This window comes from Scyliorhinus canicula, chromosome 2 (genome assembly GCF_902713615.1).
Source record: "Scyliorhinus canicula chromosome 2, sScyCan1.1, whole genome shotgun sequence".
Classification (NCBI taxonomy): Eukaryota; Metazoa; Chordata; class Chondrichthyes; order Carcharhiniformes; family Scyliorhinidae; genus Scyliorhinus; species Scyliorhinus canicula.
The window spans coordinates 37,049,326-37,068,081 of NC_052147.1; the positions used below are offsets into that span (position 1 = coordinate 37,049,326).

An 18,756-nucleotide genomic window follows, 5' to 3' on the forward strand; every position below is an offset into this window, starting at 1 on the left:
ACTAATGCTGTAACAAAAGAAATGCATTTCCTATTACAGATGGAAAGTTCCACATTTTCAAGACCGAGTGAAATTGTGTGTAAAGACGATCTGATCGATGTCCATCAGTCCGTATCTCACGGAACAGCCCCACTGAAAGTTCTTGTGGACAGTCGCGAAATCTCCTCTGGACCAAACCTGGTCTCTTGCATACGCCTTAAACACGGCATTAGGGCTGAGATTTGTTGCCTCAACGGATGTGATTATATAGTGAGCAACCGGATGGCTGTAGAAAGGATATTCTTATCGGAGTTTGGAAACAGTGTTAACCGAAGCAAGCTTGTGGACCGCATTCAGCACCTTCAGGCCATGTTTGAGCGTGTGTGCATTATTGTGGAGAAAGACGGAATGAAACCAGGTGAATGGTTTGTTTGTGTCAGATTCACAGATGCACTTCACAGAATCATTAGGCTTCCTTTCCCAGTCAGCCAGAAAGACGGAAACATCGCAAAATTTTTTAGATGTACATACTTTTAAAAAATAAATTTAGAGTACCCAATTATATTTTTTCCAATTACGGGGCAATTTAGTGTGGCCAATCCACCTACCCTGCACATCTTTGGGTTGTGGGGGCGAAACCCATGAAAACACGGGGAGAATGTGCAAACTCCACACGGGCAGTGACCCAGAGCCAGGATCGAACTTGGGACCTCGGTGCCGTGAGGCAGCAAAGCGAACCACTGCGCCACCGTGCTGCCCTTGATGTGCATACTTAAAACATCAATGCAATATGGTTGCCATAATCTGTTGTTTCAATAGACACACAATGCAAAATAACGACACTTCTCACCCCCTCATTGACTTTTCTGTCTCTAATTCTGCTGATAGACTATCTACCAATATTCATTACAAGCCCATCAACTCCCACAGCTACCTCAACAAGACTTCCTCGCACCCTGCTTCCTGTAAGCACTTCACCACGTTCTCTTAGTTTCTCTGCCTCAGTTGCATCTGTTTTGATGATCCAACCTTCACCAATAGTGCTGATTTTTCAAGTCTTTTTGAAGAGCCAAAAGGATTCAGGATGCTAACTCTGCTCTCTCCATAGAAATGCTACCAGATCCGCTGAACTTACCCAGCATTCTCCATTCTGTAACTCATATTTAGTTTGACCCTTGTTCCGCACTGAACACCTTCTGCCTCTGACCTTTCTGCTACGGGTAACACCTGCCTTAGTCTTAAATGAACACACCCTTTTGTCTTGTGTCAATTACATCTTTGTCAAATCTTCCAAGCTTCTATCAATCCCATACCCTTCTACTTTGCTCCACCTCCTCTCTTCAACAGTATAAATTCCATCAAATTTCTACCTCTCTTCAGCTCTGAAGGGGAGTAACACAGACTCAAAAAGTTAACTCTGTTTCTCTCTCTGCAGCTGCTCTCAGACCTCATGAGTTGTTCCAGCATTTTACTTATTTGTGCCTCGTTTGAGAAAGGTGCATATTAGGAACCCTTTTCATAAATCTCTAGTTCAGAAGCATGAGGTTAGTTGTTAAAGTCCCCCTCAATAGATAGAGAAAATTGAATGAAGCATTAAAAGTCATAATACAGCAAATCAACCTGCTGAGATTTCAACTTCATTTCCCCTCTCTCCCAATGGTATAAAGTCTAGTCTGGCACAACCTCGTGGCAAGTCATGAGTCTGCATACTTTCATTTAAAGACACTTGTTTTATTGTATCACAAACTTACCGTTTCACTGCTTTCTTCTATTAATGTTGTATTCTTTCTAAAGTGCTGAATCTACCATATTTTATTGTCCGTGTATATATCCAGATATGTTTGGTTTGGTTATAATGATGCATAATATATTATATTAGCACAATAGATCAAAGGAGTGCAAATTCTAAGGTTGGCATAACATGAAATATGGATAAATAGATAAAACATTCTTTCTCAATCTTAATTTTCAAGATTCTTAGTTCTATTTTTCATCTGAGGCAAAAGTGAATTGTATTCAACTCTACATTTCAATAAACTGCAGGAGAGACGTCGAAGATATTCCAGAGAACCAGGTACTATGATGCATTGTTATCATCTCTGACCGTTGCTGGAATCCGGATCTTGTTCAGCTCCAGCCAGGAGGAAACGGCTGGTCTGATTGCTGAACTTGCCCGTGTTGAAGAAAGAAAGAATGCTGCTATCACTGTCCCATTGGAGGCTCATGGTCTGCGGCAGCAGGTTTTACAGTTCTATCTCAGCATTCCTGACATCAGTTATATAACAGCTTTGAATCTCTGTCATCGGTTCAACTCTGTGAAAGAAGTAGCGAACAGGTAATTTTATTCCCTGATTTGGGGTTATATTGTGCTTTGTCATATTGCTGCCGTGTAGGTTGGCATAGAAACAGTCAGATCAGGAGAACAACCAATGGAAAAACGGCAGCAATATTAAATAATTACTTGGCTTCAGCATTTACCAGGAAACGGGACAAGTGAACATGAGATAACTGCATCTAAAATAGAGAGTGAATGATTAAGATAAATTAATCTAATGGTCCTTGTGGTCCGGGTGGATTACATTCTTGCATTTTAAAAGAATCAAGGGGATAGAAGAGGCACTGCTTTACTTCAAATAATTTGTTGGAGATATAGTGCCAGAGGACTGGTGAAGTGGTAACATTAGACCTATATTTAGAAAAAGGGATAGAAGATCACTAATGAATTATTGACCAGTCAGGTTAAAGTCAGTGGTAGGAAAATTCATTGAATCTCTACTAAAGGAGAGCATTGAAGAACATCAAGAAACAAAAAGTATAATAATGAATCATGTGCATAGATCTCAAGAGGGAAAGTATTCCTTGACCAACCTCATTGAAAAATAGGTAACGAAGGTCATAGATGAGTGTAATGTGATAGATGTAATTTATTTAGATTTTCAAAATACCTTCATAGCATAAGCCACCACATAACAGAACTAGGCCAGAAGATACTTATTTTCTTTCACCCCGTGTGGGGAGAATGTGGAACATGTTGCCACAGGGAGTGGCTGAAGCACATAGTATAGATGCATTTAAGGGAAAGCTAGACAAGTGAATGAGGGAGAAAGGAGTGGAGGATCATGATAGATTTAGGTGAGGAAGGATGGAAGGAAGCTCTGGTCATGCAAAATCACTGGCATTGATTGAGTGAGCTGAATGACCAGTTCTGTACTTTATTTATGATATGGTATGTGGTAGAAAGTGGTGTCAGAGGACAAGAAGCAGAATGGATTCCAGTCCGAAAGTACAGAGTGGGAGTAAAGGGTAGTTATTCAGAGCAACAGAAGATGGGAAGCCATGTTCCACAAGGATCAGGGAAGGGACTACTACAGTTCACAATTTATATTAATGGTTAACAATTTGGAATAAGCATCATGTGCCAGGTTCAGTCTGATACAATTTAAGGTAGTCCACGGGGCACACATGACGGTGGCCCGGATAAGCAAGTTTTTTGGGCTAGAGAACAGGTGTGCGGGAGGGCCAGCGAATCATATCCACATGTTTTGGGCATGCCCGAAGCTTAGAGGATTTTGGCAAGGTTTCGCTGATGTCATGTCCACGGTACTTAAAACACGGGTGGTGCCGAGTCCAGAGGTGGCGATCTTTGGAGTGTTGGAAGAGCCGGGAGTCCACGGGGCGAGAGAGGCTGACATTTTGGTCTTTGCCTCCCTGGTAGCCCGGAGATGGATACTGTTAATGTGGATGGACTCGAAACCCCCGAGTGTAGAGACCTGGGTTAGTGACATGGCTGGGTTTCTCAGTCTTGAGAAAATAAAGTTCGCCCCAAGAGGGTCAATGTTAGGGTTCGTCTGGAGGTGGCAGCCGGTGTCGACTTTTTTGGGGAAAATTAAATGTAGCAGAGGCAGAAATCTAAAGGGGGGGGGGGGGTTAGGCTATTGTTTATATCTTATATACTATGTTCATGGTGTTGTTATTGTTATTGTTATTATAAAAACTATAAATACCCTAATAAAATGTTTTCTTAAAAAAAACCAATTTGGAATCGAATTTCAAAAGTTGCGGGTGACCAGATTAGGGGAGTATAATCAATACAGAGGAGGATTACAATAAATTATAAAAACGTAATAAATTTGCAGAATAGTCATGTAATTGGTAAATAAATTTTAACATTGGATAAAGGGAGTTAATACAATAGGGAAGCTGCATATTACCATGAAAATAATAAAGTTCGATAGGTTTGTATTGGGTCTTGGTTAGACCACAGCTGGAGCACAGAGTTCTGCTTGCCATGGTTGAAAAGATGAGGAGCGCGATCTACTGGCCACGTTGCGCTGCAGCAAGCTGCTTTTCGGGCACAACGTGGCTCGTAAATATCAGAAGACCCTGCCCCCAGGATCTACCCGGCTCCTCTGGGCAGGGTGGTACACTGGCACCAGGGCACCCAGGTGCCACTGCCAGGCTGGAAGTGCCCAGGTGGCACCAGGAGTGCTAACATTTTTCGCACGGCGGTAAGGGGGGGGGAGGGGAAGAGAGTGTGGGTCCTGGGACCCTCTTATAGTGCGTTGGGGCTGAGGGGTGTTTGGGGGGGTCATGTCGTGAGCTCGACACCATTTAAAAATGTGTAGAAAACGGAGCTGAGTGAGGCCTTGGCGCACAATCCCAGCTGATGTCTCGTATCTAACCGGATGGACGTTAGATAGTGGGGTGTTTCTCAGCACAGCGAGCACCGGGAAACACACTATGGGTCTTTGTTCCCATTTGGTTAGAATGGGAACATTGGGGTCATTGGGGAGGATACAAGAGTCACAAGGACGATAACAAAATGCAGGGATATACCTATCAAGACGTCCGGCTCATCTCTTTAAAAATACGTTGAGGGATGACCCATCTTTCAAAGGATTGAATAATGTAGGCACACTTGGGAACCATAAACCTGGACGCCATCGATAGAAAACAGTCACCAAGAAACCAAATCAAGAATTCAGAAGAAACTTTGTTCACCCCAGTGGCTCCCATAGTGAGTGGGTGAAGCACAAAGTATAGATGTATTTAAGGGAAAGCTAGGCAAGCGAATTGGGGGGGGGGGGGGGGGGGGGGGGGCATCATAAATTTCAGTGAGCAGTGAGGAAGGAGGTTCTGTTCGAGTAAAATCAATGGACTGGGTGACCTGCACTGTCTATCTGCTGTATTTTCAAAGTTTTGTGGTAGAATGCTAACATTGTCATATGCAAATAATTGATCTAATTGTAATTACTGGGGAAAATGATTTATAGTTGCATTGTCATTGGAAGGTAAGGGTTACTCATGCATGTGGGACTTTGCTTGTGAATTGTAGTACTCAATAATTAATGAGTGCTGTACAGGTATTCAAGAGAAATCACATGAACTGCTCCTTTGCATCTTTGTTCTCATTACAGATGTTGATTCCTCATCTCGCCTTAACTAGACGATTTTTTATTTTTTTAAACAGTTAACCCCCCCCCCCCCCCCCCCCCCAGTGCTAAATTCTCAGAAGAAACATTCTGTCCACGTCCACTCTGAAAAAGACCCCTCAGGATCTTAAAGGTTTCAATCAAGTCATCTCTTACCTTTCTAAACTGCAGTGAATACAACATTGAATGTCCAACTTTTCCTCATAAGACAACCTGCCCCTTTAGTCCAGAAAACTTTATCTGAACTGCTTCTAACGCATTTACATCTCTCAAATAAAGAGATATAGTACTCCTGCCCTGTGCAACTGGAGAATACTTTTGTATTCAATTCCCCTCACAATAAACAATGACATTCCATTAGTTTTCCTAATTTTTTCCCGTATCTGCATACTAGACTTGTGATTCATGCACTAAGACACCCAAATTCTTCTGAATCACTGACCATTTAGATAAATGTATTTTTTATTTTTCCTGCCAAATTGGACAAGTTCACCATTTCCCACATTGTACTCCAATGGACATTGCAAACAAGAAATTCAGTATCTCTGCACCCACTACAAATAATTGTATAATTAGTTTGAGGACCTGTTGTGTATGCATGATGCTTAACCTAATGGGAGAAATAGGGCTTAACCAGATCTGACTGCAAAGCTGATCTAACATCAGTTGATTTAACCTCCTCTGCTTCAGCTGTTTGTGCATTAATTTAGTTGGTACTATTCTGAACACCTTTCCATACTAATACAAAGCAAAATATCGTGGAAATGCACAGAGCAAGTAAGGTAGGTTAAGAGAAGAGTTTACTTTTTAAGGTCAATAACCTTCTGGCAAAACTTGAAAGGTTAGTGACCTGAAATGTAAACACTTCCTCTCACCACAGATGCCGCCTGAATTAAGTTTTGTCAGCTACTTCGCCTGGTGCTCACACAACAAATAGTGAATCAGAAATCAGGGCTGTCAAATATTATTTATTGATTAAAAGTTTTAAAGACCTTTTCAACAACTGTGTACATCATTGCACATCTTATTTCACCATTGATGTGGAAACCCTGTTATTTGACAAGTATTTCTTATTATTTTCCCCTTATTCTAGTTCAGTGGCTGAAATAGCATCTCGAGGAAAGGTTGGTCATCGACGAGCTGAAGAGATCTACCGTTATGTTCATTATGTATTTGATCCACAAATGGTGCCTGACCATGGAGAACAGAAAAGCCGAAAACAAAACTGATAGGTACCTTTGATTTGCCAAATGTGGGCATCTGTAAAGCACTTTATTTCTGCACTGTTTAAAGAATGATGTACAAATTATGTAAATAAAATCTTCCAACAAAGCATATTCAAATGTTGCCATACTTCACATTCTGCCAACTGACCGTTAAGTTTAGCTAGAACGTAGACAATCCAAGATTTATAAGTTTTAATCATTCTGAAAGAACCAGGCACAAAATCCATTCATGTCAAGAGTACACTCTGCATCTTGACTCCAGGAATTTGGGTTTGAGACATATGTGTTACTTAATTGGAAAAAAAAAAATGAATTAAATATTCTTGCGTTAACTCTGAATTGGGGCAGTAATTTGGACAAAGTATTGTGATGGCATTAAGCAGCATGGAAAACCGCAACAATTATTTGAGGATACGGAGTGATTTTGTTTGCAAGTTCCTTTTTATACAAAAAGACCAAATCACTTACGAGTGCTATAAAACATTATTTTGTTCAATTTAAAAAATAGAATCCCAGACTTGCAAAAATATCATTGGGGGGCGGGGGTGGGGGAAGCGGAAATAACGTTCGGATTGCAGTTCCTTGTTTCAAGTCATGGATCATCAACTTTGCCCAGAAGGAGTGCCTTGAGTAGCTCTGGATAGTTGGGTGTCCCCCATCCTGTCACAGGATCCCAAGATGGAGAAGCACAGAATCCTCGCCCTTCAGTTTTTTCATCCAGACAGCCGAAGTGGCATCCTGTAGTTACCTACAATTTGAAGAGAAAATTCAGAATTAGCAATGTGACTGGAGGTTTAACCAGGGGACATGGTCCTGAATAGTGAGATGAGGAGAAATTTCTTCACTCAAAGGACAGTGAATCTTCCAGAATTCTCTACCCCCAAGGGTTGTGGAAGCGCAATCACGGAGGACGTTCAAGACAAAAATTGATAGATTTCTGGACACCAATGATATCAAGGGCTAAGGGGAGAGTGGTGAAAAAATGGAGGAGATAATCAACCATGGTCTGTTTGAATGGCAGAGCAGGCTCAACAGGCCCATTCTTCCTATTTCTGCACTTTCAGGATGACATTTTAGTTCTTTAGCCATCAAGTTAAGATTACACTCTGCACTTTATCTGAGACCAGGAGCGGGATTCTCTGTGTCTACCAGCCACATCTTCCTGGGCAGTGTGCCACCGCCGGGAAACCCGCAGGCGTGAGTGTGTTGCCGCGCAACAGAGAATCCTTCCGGCAGTGAATCAGGAGTTCCTGAGAATCACCACTCTCACTAAATCATGGGTAAAGATTCGGAGTTTCTTTTTCAGTTGACAAATGTGCCCCGATATGCAAGTTGAAATACTGTACCATGCATGTATCGCTGAAGTAACTTGTAAAATAAAAACAATATGATACATCGTAAAATTTAAAAAAAATTACACCCATCTCAGTAATTTTAGAATCGACCAGGCTCTATCTAGTACCAGAAATTGGTCAATGCAGAAAGCTGCTGGAATCCTGCCACTAGATAGAACATAGAACAGTACAGCACAGAACAGGCCCTTCGGCCCTCAATGTTGTGCCGAGCAATGATCACCCTATTCAAACCCACGTATCCACCCTATATCCGTAACCCAACAACCCCCCCCTTAACCTTACTTTTATTAGGACACTACGGGCAATTTAGCATGGCCAATCCACCTAACCCGCACATCTTTGGACTGTGGGAGGAAACCCACGCACACAGGGGGAGGACGTGCAGACTCCACACAGACAGTGACCCAGCCGGGAATCGAACCTGGGACCCTGGAGCTGTGAAGCATTTATGCTAACCACCATGCTACCCTGCTGCCCCAGGGTAGATGGAGCCTGTGAGCTTCAATTCAGAACTGCTGCCAGGAAGCAGAGCAACTGTAAACAGACCCTGGTAAGAACAGTAGGCCTGAGAGCAATGGCATGGGTGTTGTAGAGGCTGGGCAAAGCCAGCAGATGCAGGGGAGAGGGAATGTGAGTGAACAGGATATGGTGCAGGATAGGGGATGCAATATTTTGGATGAATTGAAATTACAGTCTGGAGACTGGGATAACATTGGAGATGATAGGCTGACCTAGGGCAATGGCAGAACACCACAGAGGTTGTGAAGAGTATATTGGGGTTGAATAGTTTGCCAAAGAAGGACATGGAACTAATGGCAAGGTGATGCGACTGGATTTACCCCACTTTTCAAACATTATATTGTGGCTCCCCTGCAATTTGGACAAGCAGTCCACCAACATAAAGGCAGAGGACAGGTCGAGCTGGGTGTTGCTGTCAAATGTGGGAGCTGACTCCATTTCTGCAGCAGTTGCTACGGTGCAGGATCGATCCTTGGGAATGTCTTGGTTAGTACTCTCCAATCTCTCTCTCCCTTCATTTAAATGCATGAAAATTGATGAGTGGAGGTGGTCAATGGTTTTACCCACAATTCTGAAGACTCTGGGGTCTTGAGCCAAGAATGGTTCATGCTCATGCAATAGACCCACAGAGCTGATCCCAGGATTGTCCCGCCATTCACCACAGCACACGTTCAAATTACTTCCTTCATTACAGGTGTGTCCATAGAAATCTCCAGTCAGCCAATTATAACGCTGAACTAAACGACCAATCAGGGCAGCAAAAAGCAGTCCTATATATAAACTGTTTGAGGGCATAAAGATTCATGCAGGGCACTTGACCATCGCCACCACTACCTTGAAGTTAACAACCCTAAGTGATTGTCCCAGAAGTTGCAACGTGTGGTTTGTGAACCCTTACTCTAGAGGTAACATGGGCAGGAAGATAAGCCATTGATGGAGATATCTTGATAGGGCAGCTGAGTGTGGAATCGAGCAAAGGCGATCCTCACTTGAGCTGGACAACACAAGATATGGGCAGAGGATGCTGTGGCCAATCATTTGAAGTGCGGCAGCGAAGTCACAAAGGGATAATGCACCATATTAACTATAATTACAAGTGGGACAATTCCTTTGGAGAAACTTCGATGTGTGTATTTTTGAGGTAAAATCCCATTCAGAAATACAAGAGAGGTTAGAGTTGGTGTTTCGGGAGAAAAGCACTGAAGATTTTAAGTGGCGGTTTTAAAAGGGAGGAACATTATTATTGGGATTAAGACACATAGTGTTGCAATATGGCTCCTGATTGAGATTCTGCTGTACTGACACCGGTTCAAACGAGAAACATTTACCAATATTATTCCCAGTTAAAGTGAAATTCAGCATAGACAGTTATGGCACAGAAAGAGGCCATTCTGCCTATATTGTCTATACTGGCCAAAAGAAATAGAGCCATGGAGCCTAATCCTTCTTTCTAGCTTTTTGCCCATAGCCTTGTAAGTTAAATTCTTTCATGAAGACACCGCCTTCTCCACCCCGTCCCTCACCGGAGATGTGGCGATCCTCAGATTAAATCACCATCAGTCAGCTCTCCTCCCTCAAAGGGGAAAGCAGCCTGGGACGGTGGCATCTTTACCTTACTGTAAGCTAAAGCATTTCAAATGCAATGAGGGTTTCTGCTTCCAACAGATAAGAGTTCTAGATTGCCTTCACCCTATGGTGAAAAGATTCCTCCTGAACTCCTCCAGAATCCTTCTATCAATTACTTTAAAATCAATGCATTCTGGTTATTGACTGCTCCAAGGAAAATAAGTCCTTTCATCTATCTGGGCCCATCAATTTTATATGCCTCAATTAAATCTCCTGTTAGCCTTCTTTGAAGAAAACAACCCCATCCTATCCAATCTTTCCTCATAGCTAAAATTCTTCAGTCCCAACAATATTACAAATATACTCCCACACCCTTCCTAGTGCAATTATACCTATTGTTCATTGTGGTGACCAGAACTATATCCACTTCTCGAGTTGTGGTCTAACTAGTCTTTTATACTATTCTAGCTAAACTTCTCTGCTCTTATATTCTGATTTGAACAGTAAAGGATCCCTTGTGCCTGGTTAACTATGGTTTCTAACTGGCCTGCTATCATCAGGCATCTATGGTCAATGTACCCCAAGGTCTCTCTATTCCTCTACACTTCTCAGTATCCTACCATTTATTTTGTAATCCCTTGTCTGTCTGCCCTCTAAAAAAGCATTCCCTCACTTTTCTGGGAGGGATTCTCCGGATTGGATTCCACGTGCCACTTTTCTGCCCAGCCGATCAGTACATTGATAGCCTCCAGCAGCCCACGTTTTTCTTCCTTGCAACCAATTTTTGTATCATCTGCGAACTTCACAATCGTATCCCTGACATTTATGTCATCGCTATGTACCACCAAAAGCCAGCACACTGCCTTGTGCACCCATGAGACATTTTAAAACATCAGGTAATAAACAGATGACAGCAATCTAGAATCCATTGTCTTGCTTTAACTTACATCAAAGAATGCTCCAGATGTGCCATTTCCCTGTAAACTGTAAAGCAATGGGTTGACAAAACCAAGAGCTGGGAGACCTTTCTGGAACCGGCGATCATTTATGAGGGCCAAGATCCCACTAAAGACTGGGGTTGACGCCTGCAGAGAAAAACAAAATTGAGCGATTTAATTAAATAATATAAAAATCTCACATTTGGCAAATTAATTAATTAATTAATTTTCAAGAACTTTTATCAATAATTAAAGTTCAGTCAGCATAGTAATCAGTAGCAACTATGAACACACTTCAATGTGCTGAACATTGGCTCAGCCTGTGGATAAACTGAATTGGATTTAATAATAATAATCTTTATTATTGTCACAAGTAGGCTAACATTAACACTGCAATGGGGCGGGATTCTCCCCTACCCGGCGGGGCGGGGGGTCCCTGCGTGATGGAGTGGCGTGAACCACTCCGCCATGCGGAAGTCTCCACACGTTTACGGGCTAAGCCCTAACATTGAGGGGCTAGGCCCGCGCCGGAGTGGTTGGCGCCCTGCCGGCTGGCGGGAACGGCCTTTGGCGCCACGCCAGCCGGAGCCGAAGGGACTTAGCCGGCCTGCGGAAGTTCGCGCATGCGCCGGAGCATCAGCGATTGCTGACGTCATCCATGCGCAGGGGAGGGGGTCACTTCCGCCTCCGCCATCCTGAATACTATGGCGAAGGCGGAAGGAAAAGAGTGCCCCCACTGCACAGGCCCGCCGGCCGATCAGGGGCCAGATTGCCCCGCGCCCCCCCCCCCCCCCCCCCCCCCCCCCAGGACCCCGGAGCCCGCCCACGTCGGTAAGGTAGGTGGTTTGATCCACACCGGCGGGACCGGCATGACAGCGGCGGGACTTCGGCCCATCGCGGGCTGGAGAATCACCAGGGGCGGGGGGGCACGACAGGCGCAGCGCGAATCCCGCCCCCGCTGAATTTCTGTTGCCGGAGACTTCGGGACACGGCGGGGGCGGGATTGATGCCGGCCCCCGGCGATTCTCCAACCCGGCGGGGGGGTCGGAGAATCCCGCCCATGAAGTTACTGTGAAAATTCCCTGGTCTCCATACACCGGCGCCTGTTTGGGTACACAGAGGGAGAATTCAGAATGTCCAATTCATCTAACAAGCATGTCTTTCGGGACTTGTGGGAGGAAACTGGAGCACCCGGAGGAAACGCACGCAGACACGGGGAGAATGTGCAGACTCCACACGACAGCGACGCAAGCCGGGAATCGAACCTAGGACCCTTGCACTGTGAAGCAACAGTGCTAACCATTGTGGTGCCATACTGACCCATAAATATAGTGGTAATTTTTATCTAATAGCTAAAGTAGTGCTTCCCAAACATTTCCCACTGTGACCCCATTTTGATGCTTCAAAATTGGTGCAATGATTCTGAAAAAGATTCAAGAGGGGCAATTGGGCATAGAAAAATGCAAACGACGAGCCAGAGAGACAGTATTTTAGCCGGGCATCAATCAAGATATTCAAATTATGATCAAAAACTGTGTAACTTGGCAAAACTTTCAGTACAACAATGAAAAGGACCAATGGCAGGAAAAGAATATCTGTTGATAATCGAGTATTTCTCTAACTTTCCAGAAGTGGTACAACTTGCAAACTCATCAGCTAGGTGTGTCATCAAGCATACCAAAAACATTTTTGCTCACCATGGAATACCTGAAATTGTCAGGTAGTTGCAGCACGACTTCCCTCCCTCACTCATCGTGCAATGGGAGTTCCCATTGATCGATGTGGCCCGCTCAGCTAGGCGTAGGTACTGTCCTCCCCTCGAACCCAGTGAACCCAGGGATAGACACAAAGATTGGGCACTGATGTGCTCGTTCCCTCCCCTCTCAGCAAACCGGGACAAGCGAGTGAAAAAGAATCGGACATGCACGTGTCAGGTCCCGGGAGTTGATCCCAGTTGCTCACGGGAGGGCTGCGGCTCACAGTTTGTGAACCCCTGGACTAGGGTTTTTGGTCGAGAGTAAATAATGATTTAACTTACTGATGTTCCAGAAATCCAAGGAATTGGGATGAGGTTGTTTACAACCCAGTAGTTATCAGATAAAGCAGCTACATCAGGATAGGCACGGCCACTAACATTATAGTAGCTCGCTGGGGGAAGCGATTTCATTCTTTTTAGGTAAGACTTCACAGCAACATCCTGTAAAATGAAATAGAATACTACACATCATTTACTTTAAAACACATCAGATATATTTATATCAGTTCACGAGAAACCTAGACTTTTTAAACCTATTAATATCCTGTAATTAAAAGTACAACTTTGGGAGAATTGATAATCTTCGTCATGGTTTCAATGTTTTTATGAGCTGCTTAATAAAATTAATCTTCCCACATTCGCAGCCTGGTGTATGACCATTCCAGGGACAAGCACATTGACGAAACTCAGTTCAAAACATCTGACAGCACAGTTACGATCTCACTGGGGTTGATCAAACAACAAGAATGTCTTGAGAATTCAAAAGGAAATAACTTTTTTACTGGAAGACTGAAGCAGTGAATGTTTGTTTATTTTCTACTCTTCACATATTACGTTAAAACATATTAGAGCACTAGTGCATTGTACCAAGGAGAGGGAGTCTGGCTTGTACTTCCCTACACGCCAAACACATAATCTCGCGCTCAGCAGTTCCCTCACAGGGAAGTGTATGAAAACTGGTAGTGTCTTTAAGACAGAGAAAGATAGGTTCTTGATTAATAAGGGGATCAGGGGTTAAGGGGAGAAGGTGGATGAGAAAAATAGCAGCCATGGTTGAATGGCGGAGCAGACTCGATGGGCCGAGTGGCCTAATTCTGCTAAGTCCTATGGTCTTGTACAAAGTGTTTTTGTATGGCGCACTAGGCTGCCAGTTCAAACTTTAATTCTTCAGCAAGTAGTACAACAGTGCAGCAATTTAATCTTCACGTTAGTAATATACTGCCGCCTTCCCTCAGTTTAGGCATGTATAATTTGTTTCAAACAAATAATAATCTGAATTATTATCCAACATTTCAATGTTGTTGACATTTCAGAGTTAAAAGATAACTGGTTCATTTGTTTAAGATTCTACTTTTTAAAAAATTCATTCATGGAATGTAGGAATCAACATTTATTCCCCATCCCTGAGGGCAATTAAGAGTCAGCCATATTGCTGTGGATCTGGAGTCATATTTCGGCCAGATCAGGCAAGGACAACAGATTTCCTTCCCTTAAAGGAGATTAGTGAACCAGGTTGGATATTAAATCAATCGATAATGGTTTCATGGTCATCGTTAAGACTTTTAATTCCAGTTTTTTAAAACTGAATTCAAATTTCACCATCTGCCGTGGTGGGTTTTGAACCAGGGTGCCCAGAACATTACTCTGGTCTCAGGATTACTCGTCCAGTGACAATACCACTATGCCATTCCCTCTTCTGCACTTCATAAAACCCAAGAAAAATTATACTCAAAATGTTGTTGACTAGAACTAACTAGAGTTGGCATGGAATCATTTTTTCTTTTTTTTTAAAATATAAATTTAGCATTCCCAATTCCTTTTCTCCAATTAAGGGGCAATTTAGCGTGTCCAATCCACCTAGCCTGCACATCTTTAGGTTGTGGGGGGCGAAACCTACGAAAACATGGGGAGAACGTGCAAACTCCACACGAACAGTGTCCCAGAGCTGGGATCGAACCTGGCGCCGTGAGGCAGCAGTGCTAACCACTGTGCCACCATGCTGCCCGGCCTGGAATCATAAATAACAAGACCCATGAAGAATAAAGCACTTATTCTGTATCAGCCAGTCAGCAGGGCAAATTCTGGTTTGACCAAGTAGATACAAATATAGGCTTTCTATTCCAAGCATATTTAATGCAGTAAACAGTCAACACTACTGCATTACTGAAACGAGTCAAGTTCCTGTAACTTGTCTTCGGTTAATCCTCTGCATCAAAGAATAAAGAAAATTACAGCACAGAAACAGGCCCTTCGGCCCTCCAAGCCTGCGCAGACCACCATTCTACCCGTCTGAACTAAAACCCCCTACCCTTCCGAGGACCATATCCCTCTATTCCCATCCTTTTCACGTATTTGTCAAGATACCCCATAAATGTCACTATCGTATCTGCTTCCACCACCTCCCACTCTGTGTAAAAAATCTGCCTCGTACATCTCCTCTAAACCTTGCCCCTCGGACCTTAAACCTATGCCCCCTAGTAATCGACTCTTCCATCCTGGGAAAAAGCTTCTGGCTACCCACTCTGTCCATGCCCCTCATAATCTTGTAGACTTCCATCAGGTCGCCCCTCAACCTCCTTCGTACCAGTGGGAATATGCATTCATTAGGAAGTCACCTTCAGTAAAACAAAAATCAATCCAGTGACCAACTGGTTACTTAACTGATAGTTTGGCATCCTGAACACATTACTGAATCCGCCACCACTGATGTAGTCTGTGACTTCAGCTGTAATTTGAAAGGGATTCTTGAAGGAAGTTCCTCCCACAGTTGTGACATATGGACTGAAAGAAGTTTTAGATTTGGTTATGGCTGGGCATCACACACATTAAACATGTTCATTCCAATGGCATACTCATGCTGAGAATATTTCCCCACTCATTTTAAATCATTTCTTTTGTAGCAATTAATGGCCATTAAATGTGTCTTCTGTGTGGATATGATTGATAACATAAAGTTTTAACATTAAAAAGCAAATGGATTAAATGTGTAATAAACAACTACAGGCTCATTGGCCGTTACGGATGGTGGAGGGGAGGAATTGCAAGAGAAACCAGAGCTTGAATGCACAACACAAAGATCTTCTGTTTTGTTCTTGCGTCCCTGGGTCAATGACTCCCTCCTCAAACCTACCACCTGGTTTTGTGTAGTAACCAGATAGCGGCAGCAACCCGGGTTCGATTCCCGGCTTGGGTCACTGTCTGTGCGGAGTCTGCATGTTCTCTCCGCGTCTGTGTGGATTTCCACCGGGTGCTCCGGTTTCCTCCCACAAGTCCTGAAAGAAGTGCTTGTTAGGTGAATTGGATATTCTATTAATTGATGCCACCTTTATAATAACTACGCTGGATGGAATTGCAAAGACGTTTCCAAATACATTTTACACCTCGGAACTGCTTTGAATATCATTTGATGTCATGGAAGAGCAAGTCACATACTTGCTGTAAAATGTTCCCACTCTTTTCTGTCATCCCGACTTGGGTCACTGTCTGTGTGGAGTCTGCACGTTCTCCCCGTGTCTGTGTGGATTTCCACCAGGTGTTCCGGTTTCCTCCCACAGTCCGAAGATGTGCAGGTTAGGTGGATTGACCATGCTAAATTGCCGTTAGTGTCCAAAAAGGTTAGGTGGGGTTACTTGGTTATGGGGATAGGATGAAGGTGTAGGCTTAAGTAGAGTGCTCTTTACAAGGGCCGGTGCAGACCCGATGGGCTGAATGGCCTCCTTCTGCACTGTATATTCTATGATCAGTGACTCTATGATCTACTCTGAATTCTCTCCCTCAGTGTACACGAACAGGCGCCGGAGTGTGGCGACTGGGGGATTTTCACAGTAACTTCATTGCAGTGTTAATATAAGCCTACTTGTGGCACTAGTAAAGATTGTTCTTATTTTCATTTAACTAAAACCAGGACACTGCAGTGGAGGAGCCCGTTTGGTATCTGGAACTCGCCAACTGAATTCAACTGAAAACTGGATTTGAAACGGTTTGGGACCCCTCATCGTGGCTTTGGTTGGGTGCCCCATCCACTTTGGCTACTCGTTCAAAATCCCCGAATATTTCCTTCCTGCTTTCCCACTCTAGGTTATTCTGTACCATGCTTGATATGCCAGCCCCTTCTACCCAATGTAGTGCTGTTTATCAGCTGCCTATAGGTCAGGGTGCAGGGTGACAAACCTTTCTAACTTTGGTTCCCTTAATGGTTCCCTGGGGCAGCAGGGTAGCATGGTGGGGGCAGCAGGGTAGCATGGTAGGGGCAGCAGGGTAGCATGGTGGTTAGCATAAATGCTTCACAGCTCCAGGGTCCCAGGTTCGATTCCCGGCTGGGTCACTGTCTGTGTGGAGTCTGCACGTCCTCCCCCTGTGTGCGTGGGTTTCCTCCGGGTGCTCCGGTTTCCTCCCACAGTCCAAAGATGTGCGGGTTAGGTGGATTGGCCATACTAAATTGCCCGTAGTGTCCTAATAAAAGTAAGGTTAAGGGGGGGGTTGTTGGGTTACGGGTATAGTGTGGATACGTGGGTTTGAGTAGGGTGATCATGGCTCGGCACAACATTGAGGGCCGAAGGGCCTGTTCTGTGCTGTACTGTTCTATGTTCTAATGTGGGGGAAACATTTAACCTCAGATACCCCACATGGGCAAGCTGAGCATTGGAAACTGTTAACGTCAATGTGGATCTTACCTCTTTGTTGCACTGGCTTTTCAACTTCTGATTCATTACCAATTCTAGCTCAGTCACAATTGGTTCTTGCAACAAATATATTAATTAGGTCAAAAGAAACTCAAAATTTCAACCTTAATGGAGAATACTAAAAAATAAAATAATTGTTGCTAGAGAACAATAATAGATTGTCAATTGACATAACGTGAATGATTTTAAAGTGTGACTTTAATTCATTAAGTGCAAAATTTTTTTTTAAATGCTTATTTTTAAAATAATAATAATCGCTTATTGTCACAAGTAGGCTTCAATGAAGTTACTGTGAAAAGCCCCTTTTTTGGCTCGAATACTCAAATATGTGCCTTTGAAAAGCTCATAGTGTGGAATACTACATACCTACCCATTAAAAAAAGCTGCACACTGTATTGAGATATTACCTAGATGCAGGAAAGCTTGGATTGAAGGTATTCACGCCTCTTCTAACTTCTCTGCAGCCTGCACCATCATCACATATCACATGAGGCAAATGAATGTTAAAGTTTAACTGACATCACCCCTTCCAACAGCTTTTCAACAACTTCCACAAGATGAAAAAAAAATCATTATCATGCTGTCTATTTAGCATGTTAGTAACATTCTGAACTTTATCTCCCATTTCCCACAGTGGCACAGTGGTTATCACTGCTGCCTCACAGCACCAGGGACCCGGACTCGATTCCAACCTTGGGTGACTGTGGAGTTTGCATTTTCTCCCCGTGGATTTCCTCCGGGTGCTCCAGTTTCCTCCCCAAGGCCAAAGATGTGCATGTTACGTGGATTGGCCATGATAAATTAGTGCCCAACAAGTTAGGTGGTGTTACAGAGATAGGGCTGGGAAGTGGGCCTAGGACCTAGGTAGGGTGCTCTTTCAGAGACTCGGTGCAGACTTGATGGGCCAAATGATCTCTTTCTGCACTGTATCGATTCTATGATTTAATGCTCACCAGTTCCCTGATGTTAACTCAGTGGTCTGCATGTCTCAATAATGCTGTGGGAAAGCAACACTACCATTTAAATTAGGCCCTTACTCCTCTGAGGCAGACAACTCCCCCTCCCTGAATTCAGGCAACTACAAATGGTGGGGCCACAAATATATCAGAGACATCTAACCCTTCTGCCTGCACCATTTCTACTGGGCATGAGAGTTTCAAATTCATCTGAGGTGTATTTTTCCATCTATGTATGTACATATACATAATACAAGCACCAATATTTACCATTGGCTACCTACTGAGGAAATTGTGAGTTTGAAGTGTCTTTTTAAATAATTTTTCTATTTTTAATCTATGTCTAT

At 43.5% G+C, this 18,756-nt stretch overlaps 2 protein-coding genes across 4 annotated transcripts in view; one reads left to right on the top strand and one right to left on the bottom strand.

The window, feature by feature from the left end:
• The window catches only part of fancm (FA complementation group M), a 174,282-nt gene extending 167,536 nt beyond the window's left edge, over positions 1 to 6,746 (top strand). For all 3 annotated transcript variants that reach the window (XM_038776320.1, XM_038776322.1, XM_038776321.1), the window contains 3 exons: positions 40 to 397; positions 2,023 to 2,314; positions 6,505 to 6,746. In XM_038776320.1, coding sequence (XP_038632248.1) covers positions 40 to 397; positions 2,023 to 2,314; positions 6,505 to 6,640 — 786 coding nt within the window. In that variant the 3' untranslated portion in view covers positions 6,641 to 6,746. The remainder of the gene's footprint in view (positions 1 to 39; positions 398 to 2,022; positions 2,315 to 6,504) is intronic.
• The window catches only part of tpp1 (tripeptidyl peptidase I), a 45,060-nt gene continuing 32,663 nt past the window's right edge, over positions 6,360 to 18,756 (bottom strand). The window contains exons 9-13 of the mRNA XM_038776323.1: positions 17,861 to 17,933; positions 15,432 to 15,552; positions 13,054 to 13,212; positions 11,025 to 11,162; positions 6,360 to 7,385 (exon numbers count right to left, since the gene is read on the bottom strand). Of these exons, the coding sequence (XP_038632251.1) occupies positions 7,230 to 7,385; positions 11,025 to 11,162; positions 13,054 to 13,212; positions 15,432 to 15,552; positions 17,861 to 17,933 (647 nt within the window). The 3' untranslated portion in view covers positions 6,360 to 7,229. The remainder of the gene's footprint in view (positions 7,386 to 11,024; positions 11,163 to 13,053; positions 13,213 to 15,431; positions 15,553 to 17,860; positions 17,934 to 18,756) is intronic.